Consider the following 17,863-nt stretch of genomic DNA (forward strand, 5'->3'; position numbering starts at 1 on the left):
GAGATGGCAATGTCACCTCTGCTGCAGTGGAGAGATTGACATGGTGCAAAGATGTGAGAGAGCAGATGAGAGGCAAGAGACGAACGGAGAGGAGAGGAAACATGGAGGAGAGACAGATGTGTTTACATATAGAAGGTAAAGAGGGTTCTGCCTCCATGATAAGCAGATGTTTCTACTCAGAATGAGGTTGTAAGAGTGGTTTAGTTTGGACATTCCTGCGGCTGCCTCATTACTTTTTTAAACCTTAAGCACCGTTATCTCTTTATGCCCAGAGGGACGCACAACTGGACCTGTGTGATACACTAATGTATGGTGTGTGAGGATACAGAGGGATTGTTGCAGAAATTGGATAGACAGATGAAGCAAAAGAGATAAAGAGGATTCAGGAATAAAAAAGCAACCCAAAGTGTGTATTAAAACTTGGCCAACACCTTTGCTCACACTGCTTCTCCCCTCTGTCAGCTTTTTGAAGCAGAGGGGATAGGCCGGCTTTGATAGCTAGACAGCTAATGTCAAGAGTGGACCTCGGTGAGTCATTAGGGATAATGTGCCACTGCTGAGTGCCCAGGCCTCTGCTTCATGAAAACAGGTGGTCCCAGGGTCACCCCTTCCTTCTCCTCCCCTCAATTTCTCTACTTAGCATACCTCATGGCTCTCTCCCTCCTTCCCATCCCCTTTCCCCCGCCTTCACCACTTCCCCCTCCACACTTCCCTCAGCACACACGGGAAAGGTTATTTGGACAATTGATGGTGATTAGCTCTTGATTTGGCTCTCTCTGTTCGTTTGATCAGGCTGTGGCACGGAGGCCAAAGCCAGTGCGAGCGAGGGTGCAGCTGTGACTCGGCCATGGCTGAAATTGGGCGCAGAGAACCGAAAGGAGGAGGAGGAGGGTGAAGCAGATGAGAAGGAGGTAGGGTGGAAGAGGAAGGAAAGGAGGGGCAAGAATTTGGGGGTTTAGGGACCTCTAGGGTTCTTTGCTTTCTTGGCGGTTTGAGTTATGGATTTGGGGCTGCTGGCAGGGAAAATGTGAACTGCATGTTATTCCAGTTGTGGCCCTCATAAAAAAGCTCTCTTTCTCCCTTTAAACAGTTTATCCAACAACCTGCTTCCATTCTCTCTATGCCTCTCCTGGGTGGTAGATTGCTAACAAGAAAAATGTGGGTGCTGCCTAATACCTGGCTGTTAAAGTGGCTTGTGAAGTCTGCTTTGCCCTAAAGTGTTTGGGGCTGTATTGGTTTTGTCAGCATGGTTGGATGCTTTGGCTGCATCGATCTTTAGGTTGGATGGGGTTGGAGTTGGGCTTTGGGTGGATGTAGTGCCTCAACCTGCCTGGTTAGGCCAAGGAATTTTTCTCACAGTAACGGCTGTTCTATCCACCCCTCCACCCATTCCTTCATCCGTCCTTCCACTCATACAGCCAGCCAGGCAAGTAGGAAGGCCTCTCGCTATCTGGGTGTTGAGCCAACAAATCCCCACTCCACTCCTTTGGCCTCTTCGCTACACCCATATATCAGGTTGACAGCTGCAGGGAACCCAACATCCAGCCAGCTGAACAAAACAGAGATTAAGCACCCACCCGAATCCATTTAATTACTCGTTCAACAGCTCTCGGCATGTAACCCCAACTGCTGTGAGAACTTTGGTGTTCTCCAGTCTTTACTTTTGCTCCCAGCGACCACAGTGAGGTTGGTTGAAGGAGGTGAATGGTCACAAAAAAATCTTGCCCTTGGTAACTCAAATAGTCTTTGTGTACTGCGTGTTTGTGTCCCCACAATTTAAGGCTTGGTTACGAGGGCGTGTAAGGCTGGGGGGTGAAAGTCAGCTGAAATGTTAACATGACATCACATCTGGAGACATCTGCGAACACAGAGTTTTTTCACTGACGAGAGAAGCCAGCATCAACAAAGAGAACAAAAGCACCACGAAAGAAAACAATGATGTCATTATTTACAACACACATAATGTCCCACTCTTATGTGCTAACACACAATTAATGCATTACAGTAATTTTGCAATTATTTAGCATTTTCACAGTGTTATCTTCACTTTTGAAATAACATTGACCGAAATGAGGAGCTATCAAAAAGATGTTATGTTTTTTTTAAATCTAGAAATTCAAACTTCTGCAAGAACTGGGATATTTGAGAGGTTGGAAGGCCTGGATGAGGGTGACTGAACCCATGACGAGTTCACAAAAACATGCAAAAGTAGAAGGCTTTTATTTTTTTGGCATCTCTCAGACGATGTGCAACAGCCTCCAGTCAGCAGCTACAATATGGCCTGATGTCAAGAATGCATCAGTTTGGTGGCAGCATGTCCACTTTCGAGATATTAGGTGAACCCGGTTGGCAAGAGCTGCCTTTCAAACCCAGACAGACCACACACACATACACACAAACATATTTAGTAAACCTCAAGAGAGCCGATAGATAGTGATGAAGAAAAATTGCCAGGCCAGCTAATGTGACTGAAACTCCCCCAGTTCTCATTTTCCTAAAACTACAGCGCATTTAGTGAGCGTTTATGTTTAACACAGAGTCTCCCTGGGAGAGCTGATGGGCTGAGGGCCAGGAGAGGGGGTTCTGGGTGCTGGAGGGGGAGTGGGCATCTGCAAAATAAATATATATATATAAAAACCTGAGGGGAACCCAGGGTGCTGCAGACTGCGGAACAGTTGCATGACCTTTTCTTGAATGCTGCCACCAGCCAGCCACTGAAACACGGCCTGACTAATTAAAGTTTCAGTGGCACTGGATTTTCACTGGCACACCTCAAGCAACCTTGGGGGCTATTGTGCGGGCGATACACACAGAGGGACGGATGGGAAATGTAAGAAAGAAGAGAGACAGAGGAAGCCTTGGAATCAGCTGAGCGAGCGGGCAGCCACTAGAGGACAGCACGACAGATCCAAGCAGTAACACACAGTGTCGGCAGGAGCAAGGCTATATATTAGAATGCAAATCTAGACTCACAAACATGCACCCTCCCTGGGTGTTTTACATAAGCCCCGACTAGGTTTGCCCTTCTAAACAGAAAAGCTCAGAACATTCATGATCACATGGAATTAGAAATGAAATTGAAACTGTTCAACTCAGTGTAAAAGAGTGGATGCTGGAGCTAAGCAAGAGATATGCGATGCCAAAATGTTGAGTGCTTTTCCAAATCTTATCGGTCTGCCTGTCAGGCTAATGGAATTCCGATGGGTCAGTATCAAGAATAAATGCATGACTTATGACATGGTAACCGGGAGCATTACCAAACACACTGGACAGCATGTTCCTGTCTCCAAAGGATCATTGAATAATTGGCTGCGTTTGACCAAGACATTTCTGGAAATATGGCCAAGGAAAGGTTATGCAACTAGACAGACTCGCTCATGGCCTGTATTTCACAATCTGCTGGCCTTGTCTCCATTAATGATCTTGACCCCCTTTTTCGCCATTTTAGAAGTGAAAGGGCCTAATGGAGCCGAACAAAGCTGCTTGTGTGTGTGTGGTTGTATGTGATTGTGTGTGAGAGACAGAGACAAGGAGAGAGAGAGAGGGAGAGAGAGAGAGAGAGAGAGAGAGTGAAAGCCCCCGTGACTGTGTGTTCCAGCTTGATGAGGTCTTGGTCTGTGATTCCTGGGGGAGGTGGTCCAATCTAAGCTTTATTCTGCCTTATTAAGCTGTGTGCAGGCAGGTGTGCATGTGTGTGTGTGTGTGTGTGTGTGTGTTTGCTCTATCAAGAGCACTTGGCAGATTTTTACGAGTGCCGTTGTGTGTGTCTCTAAAATACACACAGTTGGTAGCGGTTTAATGGGGTGTGGAAGGTATAGTACATGGACCCTTTTTCATTCCTGCGAGAGGCGAGTGTGTTAGTTTGATCACTTTGTCATTTAAGTCCTTTAATATATCATTTGTGTATATAGTGTACAGCAGCGTCTGTCCACCACAAGGACAAATGTGGAGTCTGTGCATGTGTTTTACTGCACTGTTTACCTTATATGATGTTTTATTACAAATACACACAGAAACACAGATGCATGAACATATCTATGTGGACTCTTGAATACACACTTGTACTCTTGTCCAAAAACTACAGTTGTTTGGTTTAGTTAATCACGAGAATGATTTTTTTAACGACAGGCAGACTGAGCTGACAGCGACTGGGGTCCAGGTGGATCTGCTTAGCTTGACATGGTTGTTCGCTCCACGGTTTGACGCCCATGAGCTACAGCCACTGTAAATTCTTCGACTACTTCGCGAACGCAAATTGGTTTTCCATCTTCGTCTAAGTACAACATCATCTGCACAAAATGTCTCTTGTGTCTCTGGGCTGTCAGCTATTTATTCAGCGACTTACTGAAATATGATCTTGTCATGGGAATCTCCCCTATTTGACTTGTTTCGACTGCAAGACAAGACACAGAGAAGTTCCCCCTCTTCGTAAAACATCTTCATCATCTTTCAACTTGAAATGATGTCTATTTCAAAGACGACAGCTCAAATTAGGACTTCCACTGTATACGGATTTTACTTTTCTCTCGAACGATTACATCAAATATCAACTTTACAACAAAAGGAAAACAATGACATGATCATAATAATTGATAAATGTTCATTTGTTTCTAATAACACAATGTGAATGTAATACCTACAGTGACGAGAAGCGTATCATGGTCACATAGACCACATGAGAATGCAACTAATAAATCCACTGCTTAAAATGAGATTTACAAAGTGGCACTGACGGGAGTGACAGCACAAACGCTGCATTTAACTGTAATGGTTCCCAGAACTTACGGTTGGCAGAGTTTGATGAGGTCCTGGTCGGTGGTCCCGGGTGGCAGGCCTCGGATATAAAGGTTGGTCTTACTCAGCTGCTCCGCCCCTCCATGGCTGCAGCTGTTGGTGCTGGGGCTGGGAGGAGCCATTGGATGAGGGGGTGGAGCATAGGGCTGCTGCGAAGAGAAGAAAAATACAGGTTTCATTTTACGTAAACTAAGAAAAAGGACGATTGAAAATTAGAAAAAAGAGAAAACAAATCAAAGATGGACAATAGAACAAGCGTACGCGTGTCATGTGTCAAATGCACGTATGAAGCACGTTCTCATCTGGTGGGAGGGGCTTAAGACAGGGAGCCTCCATCCCAAAAACGTTAGTACTGACCGACCTGGGGATGTGACTCAATAATCAACTATCTATTTCACACACCTACTGAAGCTTTAATGAGTAAAATTTTAGGGGAACACGTTTCGAATATGTAACCTCGTAGATGAGTTCATGACGACATTTTATGACTTTTTATTATCAGCCAGAGAAGCAGTAAAAAGCTACTGGTTCATTTTCAGGGTGTTCATTTTGTTACTAACCTTGGAACTGAGGTCAAAAGTGCAGACTTTGTTCCTTTTTTTAAAATCTTAAGTAAACATTTCCACTGCAGGATTATGGGAAATTAGGGTTCATGAGGCACCCAGCAGCTTATAAACAGTTTTAAGTGATGTTAACTTCCTGCTTACTATTCATACCCTCAAAACCAATTTCATCTCACTGTAAAACAATTTACACCTCCATGGGTGTGATATCTTGACACACTAATCCTCTCCAGCCTATTTCATAAACATCTCAATATGTCTTTTTTTTTCCCGGTATAATCTCTATCATAAATATAGTCAAAATACATTAGTTATATGATTCTCCCCCACTTTCTTTTTTCTCCCTCTCTTCCCTTCTTTCCCCTCCTCTGCTCTGCTCATGTGCCTGTTGTGCTGTTAGTGTAGATTTATGGTATAGGAGTCAGGGCCCCCTGCTCACAGCCCATTTATATCTCTATTGCAGGGACACTGCACAAAGTGACAGGAAGAGAGAAGCAGGGCCCTGTGGGCATGAACGGAAAGAAAGAGAGAGAGAGATGGAGAAAGGGAGAGAACCACTTGGAGAGAGTGAGCAACGAGGAAGAGAGAGAGAGAGAGAGAGGGACGATGCACAGTGCAATAAAGTAAGTGAGTGATGGATGAAACAGAGAAAGAATAAATGGTCAGGGTGAGAGGGGGACATGAATAAATACCACCACCAGCTTCAGTTAACCATGTTAACCCTTCACCCTCCCCAGAGAGAACCTGAAGACCTCATACTTGTCTTAAAAACACAGCAGCAGGGTTGCTCACACACACACACACACACACACACACACACACACACACACACACACACACACACACACACACCATTAGCCCCTCAATCCGCCCCACACGTTAGCAGTGGCTGCCGGAGCATGGCTGATTTGATGCGCTATTTTAAGCGTGTGTGCCATGCCAGCGTGTCGCCTTCCACTCCTCAGACAAAGAGCCGGGGTCCCTAGAGCGTGAAGAGGGAGCCACGTCCATCAATGGCCAGCTAATTACCACGCTGAGCTAAGTGGAACTGATGGGCAGCCGCTCGCTGTGCTGGACGCACACACTGTACACATCATCTAAGAGTGCACACACACACACACACACGCCACATAACACCTTTTTCACACAGACGCTCATACAGTCAAGTACAGTGAACCATCCCCAGAGCGGCTGTAAGTCCTCTGAGGCAACTCAAGCATCAACTAAATCATGACGAGTCTGTGGAGGACCGGACCACGTCAGGCCAGAGGGCCTCAGTAAATTCAGAGTAGGAATAAAAGTCTCTCAGATCCCTGAAGCTGATCATTACCACAGGTTGACATGTGGACATTCAGCTTTACAGCCTCTCAATCACGTGGTTCCTGAAATATTAAAGCTCTTGTAGACCTAATAACTGACATATGGCTAAAGAAGACATGTTGTTGTAGTATATAAAAACTGTGAGTGCAGCTGTGGCTCAGGAGGTGGAGTGGGTCATCTATTAAACAAGTATGTCACCGGTTTAATCCCCAGCTCCTCCAGTCTGTGCACTGAGGTGTTCTTTTGTAAGATGCTTAACCCCAAATCATCTCTAACGTCTGTGTGTGGTGAAAACCCCCCAAAAAAACATCTATGGTATGACTGTACCACTGTGAGGGTTAATTAGACTTGTACTATAGATCACATTGAGTACAGTGTGAGTCTTTCAAGGTCTCATTTGAACTTTTAAATTCTGTAGATATGACAAATGCTGGGATTTGGTGCAATACGAATAAAACTGTTTTGAATTGAATTCAAATGCTTTTGTCCTCAAATCGAGTCTCAAGTTGTACAAACACACAAACACACCTACACACCCACACATTCCAATTCACCTCCTCCACCAGCAGACGTCTCATGCTGTTTTGGTAGCCTTGGTTTCATTGGCTTCAATGAAAAAAATGGAGGACTAGTCTCCAGTTGTTCATGAGTCCATATTGTGGCAGGAGAATAGAGGAATCTGAATCTCTTGAAAGCTCCATGGGAGTTATTTACTCCCACTCACAGGAACATGCACAGCTGTAGTTCAAGCATCGACTTTGAGGCTTTCACCTTTTCCTCCTCCTCCCCTCACCTTAGCTTTATTCCTCCCTGGTCCACTTTAGCTTAAATTATACACACAGTACTTAACATACTGCATGACACATACAAATCCGCCAGTACAAACAGGAGACACTACACAGACTTACTGCCAGAGCTGAAGGTTAATTGAAAGCCTCTCTCTCATTTCAAAAGCTTTCGTTCTTTTTTTTTTGTTTTAGCCCTTCAGTAATATTCACACAGCCCTCCTCCTTATCCTCCTCCGCCTCCCTCGGCTCCAGGCTTGGCTTGCATCCTGGGCTTTGGAATTCATGTGTCCCGCCCTATCGATTTGCTTTCATTTTTTAAGGTCAGATGCTCAAATCTTACACAATGAGGCATGGAGGGTCAAAAGCAGCTCATTACTTACAGTGTGAGGGGAGAGGGCAGAGAGCAGGGTTATCCAAGGGGAAAGAAAAACGACGGAAGACCCCCCCCATGGGGTTGAAGGATGGAGTGGGTGCCGAAGGTCTCAGAGCAGCGGAGACTGTCGGAAGGTGGGAAGGGCTGAGTGGGTTTTTTCTCACATTCCCGACGACTTAGGGATTTAATGGTTAATTAGTTTTATTTAAATCTTGAAAAAATACCGGGGCCGCTCCTGAAAATTATACTTATAGGAAAAATGTACAAAATCTGCCATTTTTAATGAGATATGTCCAGTGTAGTGTGTGTATATATATATATATGCTTGAGCTAGAACATGCATGAGCAGAATTAGCAAAGACACACACACACACACACACACACACTGCAACCAAAATGTTTCCCCCTCCTTTAGTTTTAAATCAAGTTTTCTCTCAGCTTCCTCTGGTCGCCCCACTGGAGGTTAACAACTGAGCTTGTTTATCTTTCCGGACGGTTTTCATGACTCTGTTTACCCTCAGCCTGTCGCCCTGTAATATCCGGCTTCTCAAATATATAATAAATACAGGCCTCATGTGTCAGAATGATGAGGATTGAATACAGCACTTGACAAAGAGCATCTCAGCGACAGAGCAGAGGCAGAAGGAGATTGAGGAGAAAGAAAAGAGGAACAAAGAAGAAAAAGATAAAAAAAAAAAAAAAAGAGTTAAAGGGAGAAGTAGAGGAGGGTGTGGGAGAGGAGCTGGTTATGACACTTCAAAAATCTCCAGGTGGTAAATGAGAAAAAGCTCCATTTTCCCTCCTCCCTACCCAGCTGTGACACGCTGCTACAGAGGCTTACCGGGGATTTCAATTTGCTGCACTGTATTTTAGACGAGCAGAATGGTTTACACAGGCCCAATTTACCGAGCCAGTCGTGCAGGGGGGTTCACAGCCTCCGTGACATGCCAGGGAATGTTTATGAGTGTATTAAGTGAGGATGATAAATTTGGCGTACGTTGCAACAGCGCTGCGCTGCACATTCTATACAAGGACAACGCACCCTGTCTGTCACTGAGAATAATACTTACAGACCTGAACCAGCTCTGTGTGTATTGTGTTATTGTTGTGTGTTGTTCATGCTCTCTATATACAGCTTCTGCACCTTGTATTAAATTGTTTTGCATTCTGTGAGTGTTGTTGGCAGCTTTGTGAGAATTGAGTTTTCAGATAATCCCGAAGGGATTTTAAACTGTTTATTTAACTTTAGATATAGGACAGTTTTCTTATAATTAATCCTTCAGTTTATCTAAAAGGGTGGAAAAGGTGGTTTTAAGAAATGAGAGCTGAGAAAGAAAGTCTGGAAAAATTCAAATTTAACTTATCAATCACGTGACACATTCAAATTCCAGGCAGGCAGCACCTGCTAAAGTTGGTTTCCCTTTTTTTCCCCAAGTTGATTATATCCCCAGATAAAGTGGTTTCCTGCTTGTATAAAAATTGCGAGACCATTCCATGTGAGTAAACACAGTTTGCCAAACACAGAGGAGCTAAAGCAGTAATTGGAACGAAAGCAGGGTTGTGGCTTCCCTGCCTCTCTCCCTTCCTCCCTGCCCTCTGCAGGGCAGGGCTGCCACTGGAGGAGAGGCGGCTGTGCACCAGCGTGGTAATTGGCCTTGATTTATAGGAGGCCGGAGCAGCCAGCGAGAACTAGCTCAACACTGGCACGAGGCCAGACAAGGCCGCGCTGTCGATACCAGTAAACCAACCCAACCCGACCCAAACCCCCTGCGGCCCGTGCACCACCACTCCACATTAGCTGTCACCATGCAGGAGGGTGCCCGTGTGATTTTCTGTTTGTTTGTCTCACACACACAGTGGAAAAACTGCCACATAAAAAAAATGACAAGCCGTCTTCTTAAATTGAAGAACAAAGCCTCTCAGTTTATCCTCCATTAATTCATGCTGGCAAAGACACTTAAAGACAAGCGCGGTCCCAGAGGCATCGCTTCCAAAGTGCCAGAACTAACAGCTAGCTCGGCGGTCGGCTGCATTCACAGCAGCCTTCAAGCACGAGGGGAACACAAATCCCCCATCCATCCTGGATAGCTGCTTCCAAACCTTTAGCCCTTAAACATGTGTTTAGAGAGCGGCGGCTGCATCTCAATGCCGAGGAGAGAAGAGGGGGAGGGACACTGAAAGACGGGAGGAAGAGAGCGGTTGCTCGTCCTTATTTTTTTTGCCTCTGCGCCTTGTCTGCAGAGGTAAACCCACAGCCAGAGGATTGAATAGCAAATCATCCCCCGACTCACCTGGGAATGCAACACTCCTTTCCTTTTATATTCTACAGCCAAATGTATCCTAATAGGGAAGACAAAAGAATGCTCTGGCTGCAAGGGGGAGATTGTGCAGGAGGAACGAAGGAGGAGGAGAGAAAGAAGCCGGGGAAAGAGGTACAGGTATGAAGGAGGTGAAGCTACTGCCTGAGAGAGGAGCCAAATCGAAAAAAAGCAAGAAGAGGAAAAAAGACGGAACTATAAGAGATCCAACAGCCTGCTGGCCGTCTCCCTCTATAAAAAACTAAAAGCCTTGTGAGCCAACACTGCTGTGGACAATGCAGGGGGCCAATTTTAAATATGCTGATTGTTCCATCAAAGCAGGAGCTCTTGCTCTCTTACTGGTTCTCCGTCTTGCTTTCTTATACTCACTTTCTTATTCTCTTCTTATTCCTTCCAGCTATTTCATTACCTCCACCAAGAAGGTTAAGTTCTCCCTGCTGTCCTTGTGTTTATTGGTTCACTTGTAAGCAAGATTACACAAAACAAAGATTAGTGAGTTGAATTTTGGTCTGGATCTGGATCACAGCCTGGAGACAGGAATCTTTTTGCCACTTTATTTTCCTGCACTGATTTCCCAGGGAGTAATTAATGGATCTTTGTTTATTTCTCAGGGAATAATACATGAAAAATAATCAGGCATGTTAAGGGGACTGATATTTATGAGTGTGTGCAATTTTGTGCGGATCCAAATAATACTGATCTGGATCTAGTGAATTTTAATGTGGTTTTTTAAGGGGACTGTTGCAGCCTTCGTGGGGGTATGCACTCTACTGAGTCACGTTCTAGTTCTTTCTGTCTCTCCCTATCTCTTCCTCTTTGGGGCAGATAAGTGAGATGTTGTGTTCCGTGTCAGGACCCATGAGTCTGGATCCACAGCCCCCAGAGTTAAAGTACAGACCATATCTTTCCCACCAGGGAGAGAGATACGATGCATATATGTTATCTGACATTGAGGACAAGAGCTACGGAGGTAAACAAGAGATGCTTTATGTAGCGGCATCGCTTAAAACACAGAGTCATCTGTTTTATCTGCAAGGGGATGACATAATGGGGGAAATAGTGGTGGGTCTGAAATCATTTTGACGACAGTAAAACTGGTGCATTTGTGTCAGAAGATAATGTAATTCATTGGGAACTTGCAGTGCTTTTAGCTCTTGTAAATCTGGGAACCAAAGGTGCATTGCTTTTTAAAATGAACCTTTTTAGCTGATTCATCGATGCACACTTCTTTACACAAATTAAATTCTCATCCAGAGAAGCACGGTGGGATCAGTAATTAGAATCACCACAGTTTAACGGACTAAAAATAAGTATGTGTAAGGAACAACAATGCATGTGCATGACCTAGAAAAACCCTTTTTCTTCAATATGACTTTTATCTGCAGAGAAGTCATCATATCATAAAACTGCTATGATATTATTACAAATTGACAATGACAGAGACATTAAACTGCTGCCCAGCTGAAAAAGTATATGCAAATGATGGATTGTGGGACTGATGAAATGTTGAACTCCCATTTACTGCTCAAGTGATATTGTTGTGTTTTTGTGTTTAAATGTGCGTCTACTACAAAAAACAACTTTACTCTTTGCTACAGAGGTCTGTCAATCATAAAAATAACAAAGGACCTAGATGTGAAGCAGCGTGGGATCATGGGAGCTGTGGTCCTCACCATTATTGCTATTACTAATTTACACTTTTAAAACCTTGAGTTTAGTCAGTCAAGAAATGCACATTAGACAAAAATTTTGTTTCCTACACATCTCTTAAAGCAACTAACTCCCTCAGTGAGGTCGTCAGACTCAAGTTTAGTTCCTGCAAAGTGACTCAGACCTGGGACAAACACACATTTCCTGTCAGAAGATGAAACGCACATCACGTTTACAGAACAGGTTGGTCACTAGAAGCCCACACAAAAAATCTACATAAACCCACCGTGAGCTGGTGTGTTTATATGAGACCTCTAACGACCGTAAACGTGATTCTCTGTGAACACTAACAGTCGGCCGGTGTTTAGGTGACACAACCGGAGCTAAAGTGTGTTTGTGGAGGGCGACTGCGACGGTTTGGCTGCAAGTGCGGGGACGGATGCAGAGATCTGTAAAAAAAAAAAAAAAAAAAAAAGAGCAGGGAGCGAGACGTGGGCAGAGCCAAAGTGAAACTCAATGGACATAAATATTTGGGCTGATTTGTCATCATTACGTCCAGCTGGGTCTGTTTGCAAGCTCGCCAGTGTGGGAGTGGAGACTGCAGGATGGATGGAGCGAGGGAGTGGGAGGGCAGAGACGCTCGTTTACAGACGGAGCAAGAGCAGGACAGAGGATGACAGAGACAGTGAGAAAAAAACGTTGACGCACAACTGAACCTTAGCTGGCAACCACCACCTCTGAATTGATCCACTGACACACTGCGGCTACGCTCCACAGATAATAATTCTGGTTACAGACTGATCGGCGGGTCGCTAGCTTCATCGCACGATTCTGAGCTGACAGAGTGAAATTTTGATCTAATTGTTTCATCCATACGATTTTGGTATGTAGTGGAAAATTACCATCAACTTTTATGATATTAGACGGATGGCTGGATGGCTGGATGGATGGACGATAGCTCGATGGCTAAGTGGCTCGATGGACAGACAGAGGGACAGAAGGATGGATAGCCAGAGGGATGGCTGGATGGATGGAAGGATAGATGGACAGAACACGTCATATGAGAATAAATGTGTTCTATCGTTTCACTGAGCCTTGTCACTGTGTTTCAGTGCATTTCCAGCCTTTTGAACATTACGCTGTGTGGACCTCGGTTTCTGTTTCTGTGTAAAACATCAGAAATCAGAAAGAGAGCAGCGAGCTCCCCCCCCCCCCACTCTCACTCTCCGTCTCTAATTGGGCACATTCTTCAGGAGTCAGTTATGTTTTTCACAGGAAGTGAACGCACAAACAAGCGGCCGTGTGAAAGATGTGGAGGAGAAACGGGAGAGAGCGCAGGGGTTAGCTCTGTTTCAGCGATACCTGTCTCTCACTGAGACAAATGTCTTCCCATCCAGTTACGCACATGGGGCTGGCATCACGCCCTGAAATGTTCTCAGAGGCTACAGCGAGAGAAGATCCAGAAACAGAGAGACTGAATAACACAAAACACAACTCTCTCTTTCCCACCCCCCACCCCCACACTTCTACTATAACATTAACCATGTCCTCACTGGTCTTTCTTTGACAGCCCAGGGAGACTAAATTGTAGACTCACTGCTTCTTTTTAATGACTGACGAGATAACTGACCGTCTGACCAGTTGATGAGAGTTATAGCTGAGGTGTGGAGAATGCCAGAGGGAGAAGAGGCGAGACATAGAGAGACGGGGGACAGATTGATAGAGAGGAAGCTTGAGCTGTCCCAGAATGCCATTTGTTACACCACTCTGCAGACAAACAAATTTATGTCTCCTCTTTCCGGAAGGTCATCTGTGCTCAAATTCATAAATAAGGCTGTAATTGGTGCAGAAGCGGCGAATAGGCTCAAAGGTCCAGAGCAGCCGAGTCACATGAGTTACTGCGCGACACTGACCTCAGTGTGCACCTTTGACTACGTGCCCACAGCCATATGTTAAGGGCACTACACAATGTTTGTATAACCGAGCGATGTTAGCATTACTTGTGCAAACAGTGGATTCACACAGAGTCACTTTTACACGCTTAAGAATTCTGCAAGGATGTTTTTCTCATAAAACATTTGAAAACTGTGCACACTGAGTTAAGTAGATGAAAAGTTCCAATCAATGACTGTTTTCAGTCTTCACATTCATAAGAACATGTTTGTATGAACACAACAGCCTCAAGGGCTGTAAGGTCTTTTATTTTTATTTTTTAAAGAGCAATATTTCACAACTGTTACATTATAAAGAACAATATCATCAATAGCTGTTTCCCTCAGGCTGCATTTGAAGGCCGACTGCGTCACGGCCACGTCCCATTTCAAAAGCTTCTCCTAATGCAGCTGACGTAGAGTTACTGGCAGTGGCATGCGACAAAACTTAGATGTCCAATGTTGAGACTTTTATATTAAAGTATCAGGCTTCAACTCAACCAATTATAATTTTAAACACTCAGTGGGACACTGACACTTTTCCTCCTGTCCCACTGCAGCTCTGTTGCTATGCGACATTCACAATAATATTTTCTTTTAAATCTAATAAAGCCCATGTTTCATTTTTTCTATTTGTATTCTGTGGATTTTGACTCATATCATTTGATTTAAACGTGTGAGTTTTTGTCTCAGGTGTTTGAGACATGGCATGTTCTTGGTTGGTTTGTTATTGAGTTGGTTTTGTTTCATTTTGTGAAAATCATGGTTTATAAAAATAATAATCCAGCGCTAACAGAATTCAATCTATTTATTCACATTAGTGTTTTTCCATGATTTATGCAGGTCCATTGGGCAACATTTTTTTTGTATGTTTTTTGTATTATCATCTTAATTCTGCACCTTAATGTCTGAACATATATATTAATGTCTTCTATTTCTAAATTCTTATTTATAAAATTCAGTCCTGAGCCCTTTTTACCTTTAACTACGTGCTGCACACAGGAAAAGTACACACAGGTGGATCAACATACACAAACAGAACAGAAACAAACAGATAAACTAAAGCAAACTGGCACAGACGCACAAAATGTAGAGGGGTTATACCGGCATAAATGAATGTAACCATACAAAGAAAATAAGATAATATTCACACAAATGCAGATAGTACAGAAAAATGCACAGGAGAGAACACACATCCTTCTCCCTTTGAATATTCAGTTTCTTTCACATGCAAAGTAGTTGCACGGGGTCTGGAATGTCACTTCTGGCCCCGGAGGAATTAACTCACTGAAGCGTCACTGACAATTGCCAGACTAAATACTGGCACTAAACACCAGCCGCTGTTGTGGCAGGCAGGCTTGAGACAGCCATAACAAATCAGCCAGGGAATGGAGAACGGTCGGGTTGTGGTAGTTTATAGCGTTATTTTATTACATACATCTGAAAAACATATCCAGGGATTTCGCTCAGGGATCCTAACCAAGCAAGACTGCGCTCCTTCTTTATCCGAGCCAGAAAATTCAGGTGCACAAGCAGTAGCAGGGGGAGGAAGGTGCTGATGCTCATGTTTAAACACTCAATAATGGACTGAGCAGACTTGTATTACAGAATAATTCAGTGTCGATTTAGCTCATGTTCTTAGTGGTTATCGCTTATATATTCTGACAGCACAGACGTAAATTAATGTAAATGAGGCGCAAAGTAAATCAGGTACCAAGTTCTTTGCCTTTATGACAACTAAAAAAATAACATTATTGCGGGGAAAACAAAATGGCCTTTAAATGGTACATTATCCATCCATTCTCTAATCGCGAGGCGAGCTGTAAATTAGGTTTCGAGAAAAGGTCGTGCAGCAGCAGGCAATCAAACCAACAAGCATGTTTTCTTTTTCAAATGAGGGGAAAAAAGAGCAAGATATTACAATTGTCTTCAGCGTGTTCCAAAACAAATACTGGATCCTAATAGTTAATGTTACATCTGGAAACACAATCTAGATCTAGTGTTAGATAACAGGACATGGAGTAATCCATTTTAATGGCTGGTTTCACCGCAATAAAGTTGGGCAAACATTTTCTTTTTGCAAGTTAAGATGTTAAGTCAAAGAATTCCTGTAGCCAGAGATATACAGGTTTGGTTGTACTTGATTCTGCAGCTGTAGAGTTGTGCTATTGGATGGGATAAGTTAGAAAGCAGGTTAATTAAGATGTCTTCTTTAACATTGGCTGCATATAAACGACATGATCTCAGGAACACTTTGAGGAAATGGATTCATATTTGGTACCAAAGTTCACTTGGATGCAAAGATTAGATTTTGCAGGTCAAAGGTCAAAGTGACCTCATATGAGTCTGGGAAAATAAAATATTTAGCTTGAAACTACCCTGGTTGGTGGTCTCTTTGAGGGTACACAGTATGAAACACTATCCTTTGATGCAGGTACTTCAGAGACAAAATCTAATTTGGCCCATTTCTTTCTGGAGGTTTATTATTTCAGAAACGGAAAGTACTTGAAGCACTCTCTCATCATCTTTACTGAACTATACTGAACTGTCTAAAACACTTCCATTCGCCACTGCAGCCAAAGCACCGTGTTTTGAAGAAGGATAAAAGATTCCTCACAGTGTACGTTGAACTGCTTTCACTGCTGAGCTGCACTGAGGACCATCTCCCTCCTCTGTTTTCTCTAACCCTCCATAACCAAATCCATCCCGTTGGTCCTCCATCCATCCTCTCTTTACCTTTCCCAATCCCTCCAGTCACCTCTCATCTGTCTTTAAATCCATTCCAATCCTCATCTGGCTGCTCGTCCTCCATTTCTCCTTCTCACACCCCCCCTCCCCTCCCCTCCTCTCACTCTTCTTTCTCTTCCCCGTGTCTCTCCCCCTTCTTCCTCCTTGTCGAACAGCCATTGGGGAGTTTTAACATAGTGTTGAGTAGAGTTTAGTAGGCCAGAGACGACGGCGTGCCAGATTCTGTACAGTGTGTTAAGCAACCATCCCCCTTGAAGGAATATTACTCAACACAAAAATCCCTGTTTCCGTCTGCCTCCTCGGGCCTAAGCTCCTACACTGCAAAGCTGTGTCACTGGCAGACGGCTGTGCAGAGGATAGCTTTACTCGGGGTCAATGTAAAAACAACTCTGCATCTCCTGCCTCTGAATATGTCAAACTAAGAAAGATGAGATGGAAAAACGAGTTTTCACATCAGAGAGGAAGCTCCAACCTACTTCCACCGTTAGTTGTTTGGTTCCCCTGTCCGTCAGTCTATTTTAGTTTTTAATTTCAAAGTAGCTGCTTTAGTGTTTCTGTTGGTTTGGCACATTGGCATGACCGCTGAGTTAGGGACTCTTCAGACATGCTCCTCCGAGTGATTTAAAGGAAGGAGACTCTGCCTCTTCTGGGCAGAACATCCCTGGCTGTCAATCCCATGACTTACTGGAAACCAAAGGGGAATGATCTGTGCTTCCCAGCTCTCACACGCAGGGTTCAATCACTGCCGCTGTGGAGCTTTATCCAAAAAGTGAAACAATTGCGTGATAAATAAAGTTAGCACTATCGAGGCCCCCAGCTAGAGCGAGAGATGTGAGAAATAAGGAGGGAGGAGGAGAGAGAGAGAGAGAGGAAAAAGAAAAGAGCTAACAGAGGGAGGAAGATATATAGGGATGCAGAAGTCTGCCAAAAGAGAAGAGGTGCAGTGTTGGAGTTGTCCGGACCTTGGTGGTGTGATTTATTCATGAGATAAGTCACCATGGCTGTGGAACAGGTGAGTGTAATGGTGTAATGTTTCCCTCTTGCCTGACTGCTTGCCTCAGTGACTCTGGCCTGCTGTGCTCTTGTCAGGCTGCTGGGAGACTTTAATGCATGCAACACTTGGACACGGTGCGGGATCACAGCCAGTATAGATAAACACAGGCCATCTGGGTTCAAGCAGGTTAGAGCAAACTCAACAGTGATACTATCGGGGTTGGTCAGTATCTTCAAAGGTAACTGAAGTCTTTCTTTTTGTTCTCTCCACTTCATGGGAGGTTGACAGCGAAGAAAGTCAAGGTCTACGATCTATTCATGAGCTTTTTTCAGTCTGGATTCAATGAGCACGAACGAGAAAAGGACGAGTGTCTCTTGTGCTTTT

General features: G+C 44.1%; 1 protein-coding gene across 2 annotated transcripts in view; it reads right to left on the minus strand.

The window, feature by feature from the left end:
• The window catches only part of rbms3 (RNA binding motif, single stranded interacting protein), a 239,469-nt gene that overhangs the window by 130,403 nt on the left and 91,203 nt on the right, over positions 1-17,863 (minus strand). For both annotated transcript variants that reach the window (XM_069516825.1, XM_069516826.1), the window contains one exon: positions 4,786-4,943. In XM_069516825.1, coding sequence (XP_069372926.1) covers positions 4,786-4,943 — 158 coding nt within the window. The remainder of the gene's footprint in view (positions 1-4,785; positions 4,944-17,863) is intronic.

The sequence above is a fragment of the Paralichthys olivaceus genome, chromosome 20 (genome assembly GCF_024713975.1).
Source record: "Paralichthys olivaceus isolate ysfri-2021 chromosome 20, ASM2471397v2, whole genome shotgun sequence".
Classification (NCBI taxonomy): domain Eukaryota; kingdom Metazoa; phylum Chordata; class Actinopteri; order Pleuronectiformes; family Paralichthyidae; genus Paralichthys; species Paralichthys olivaceus.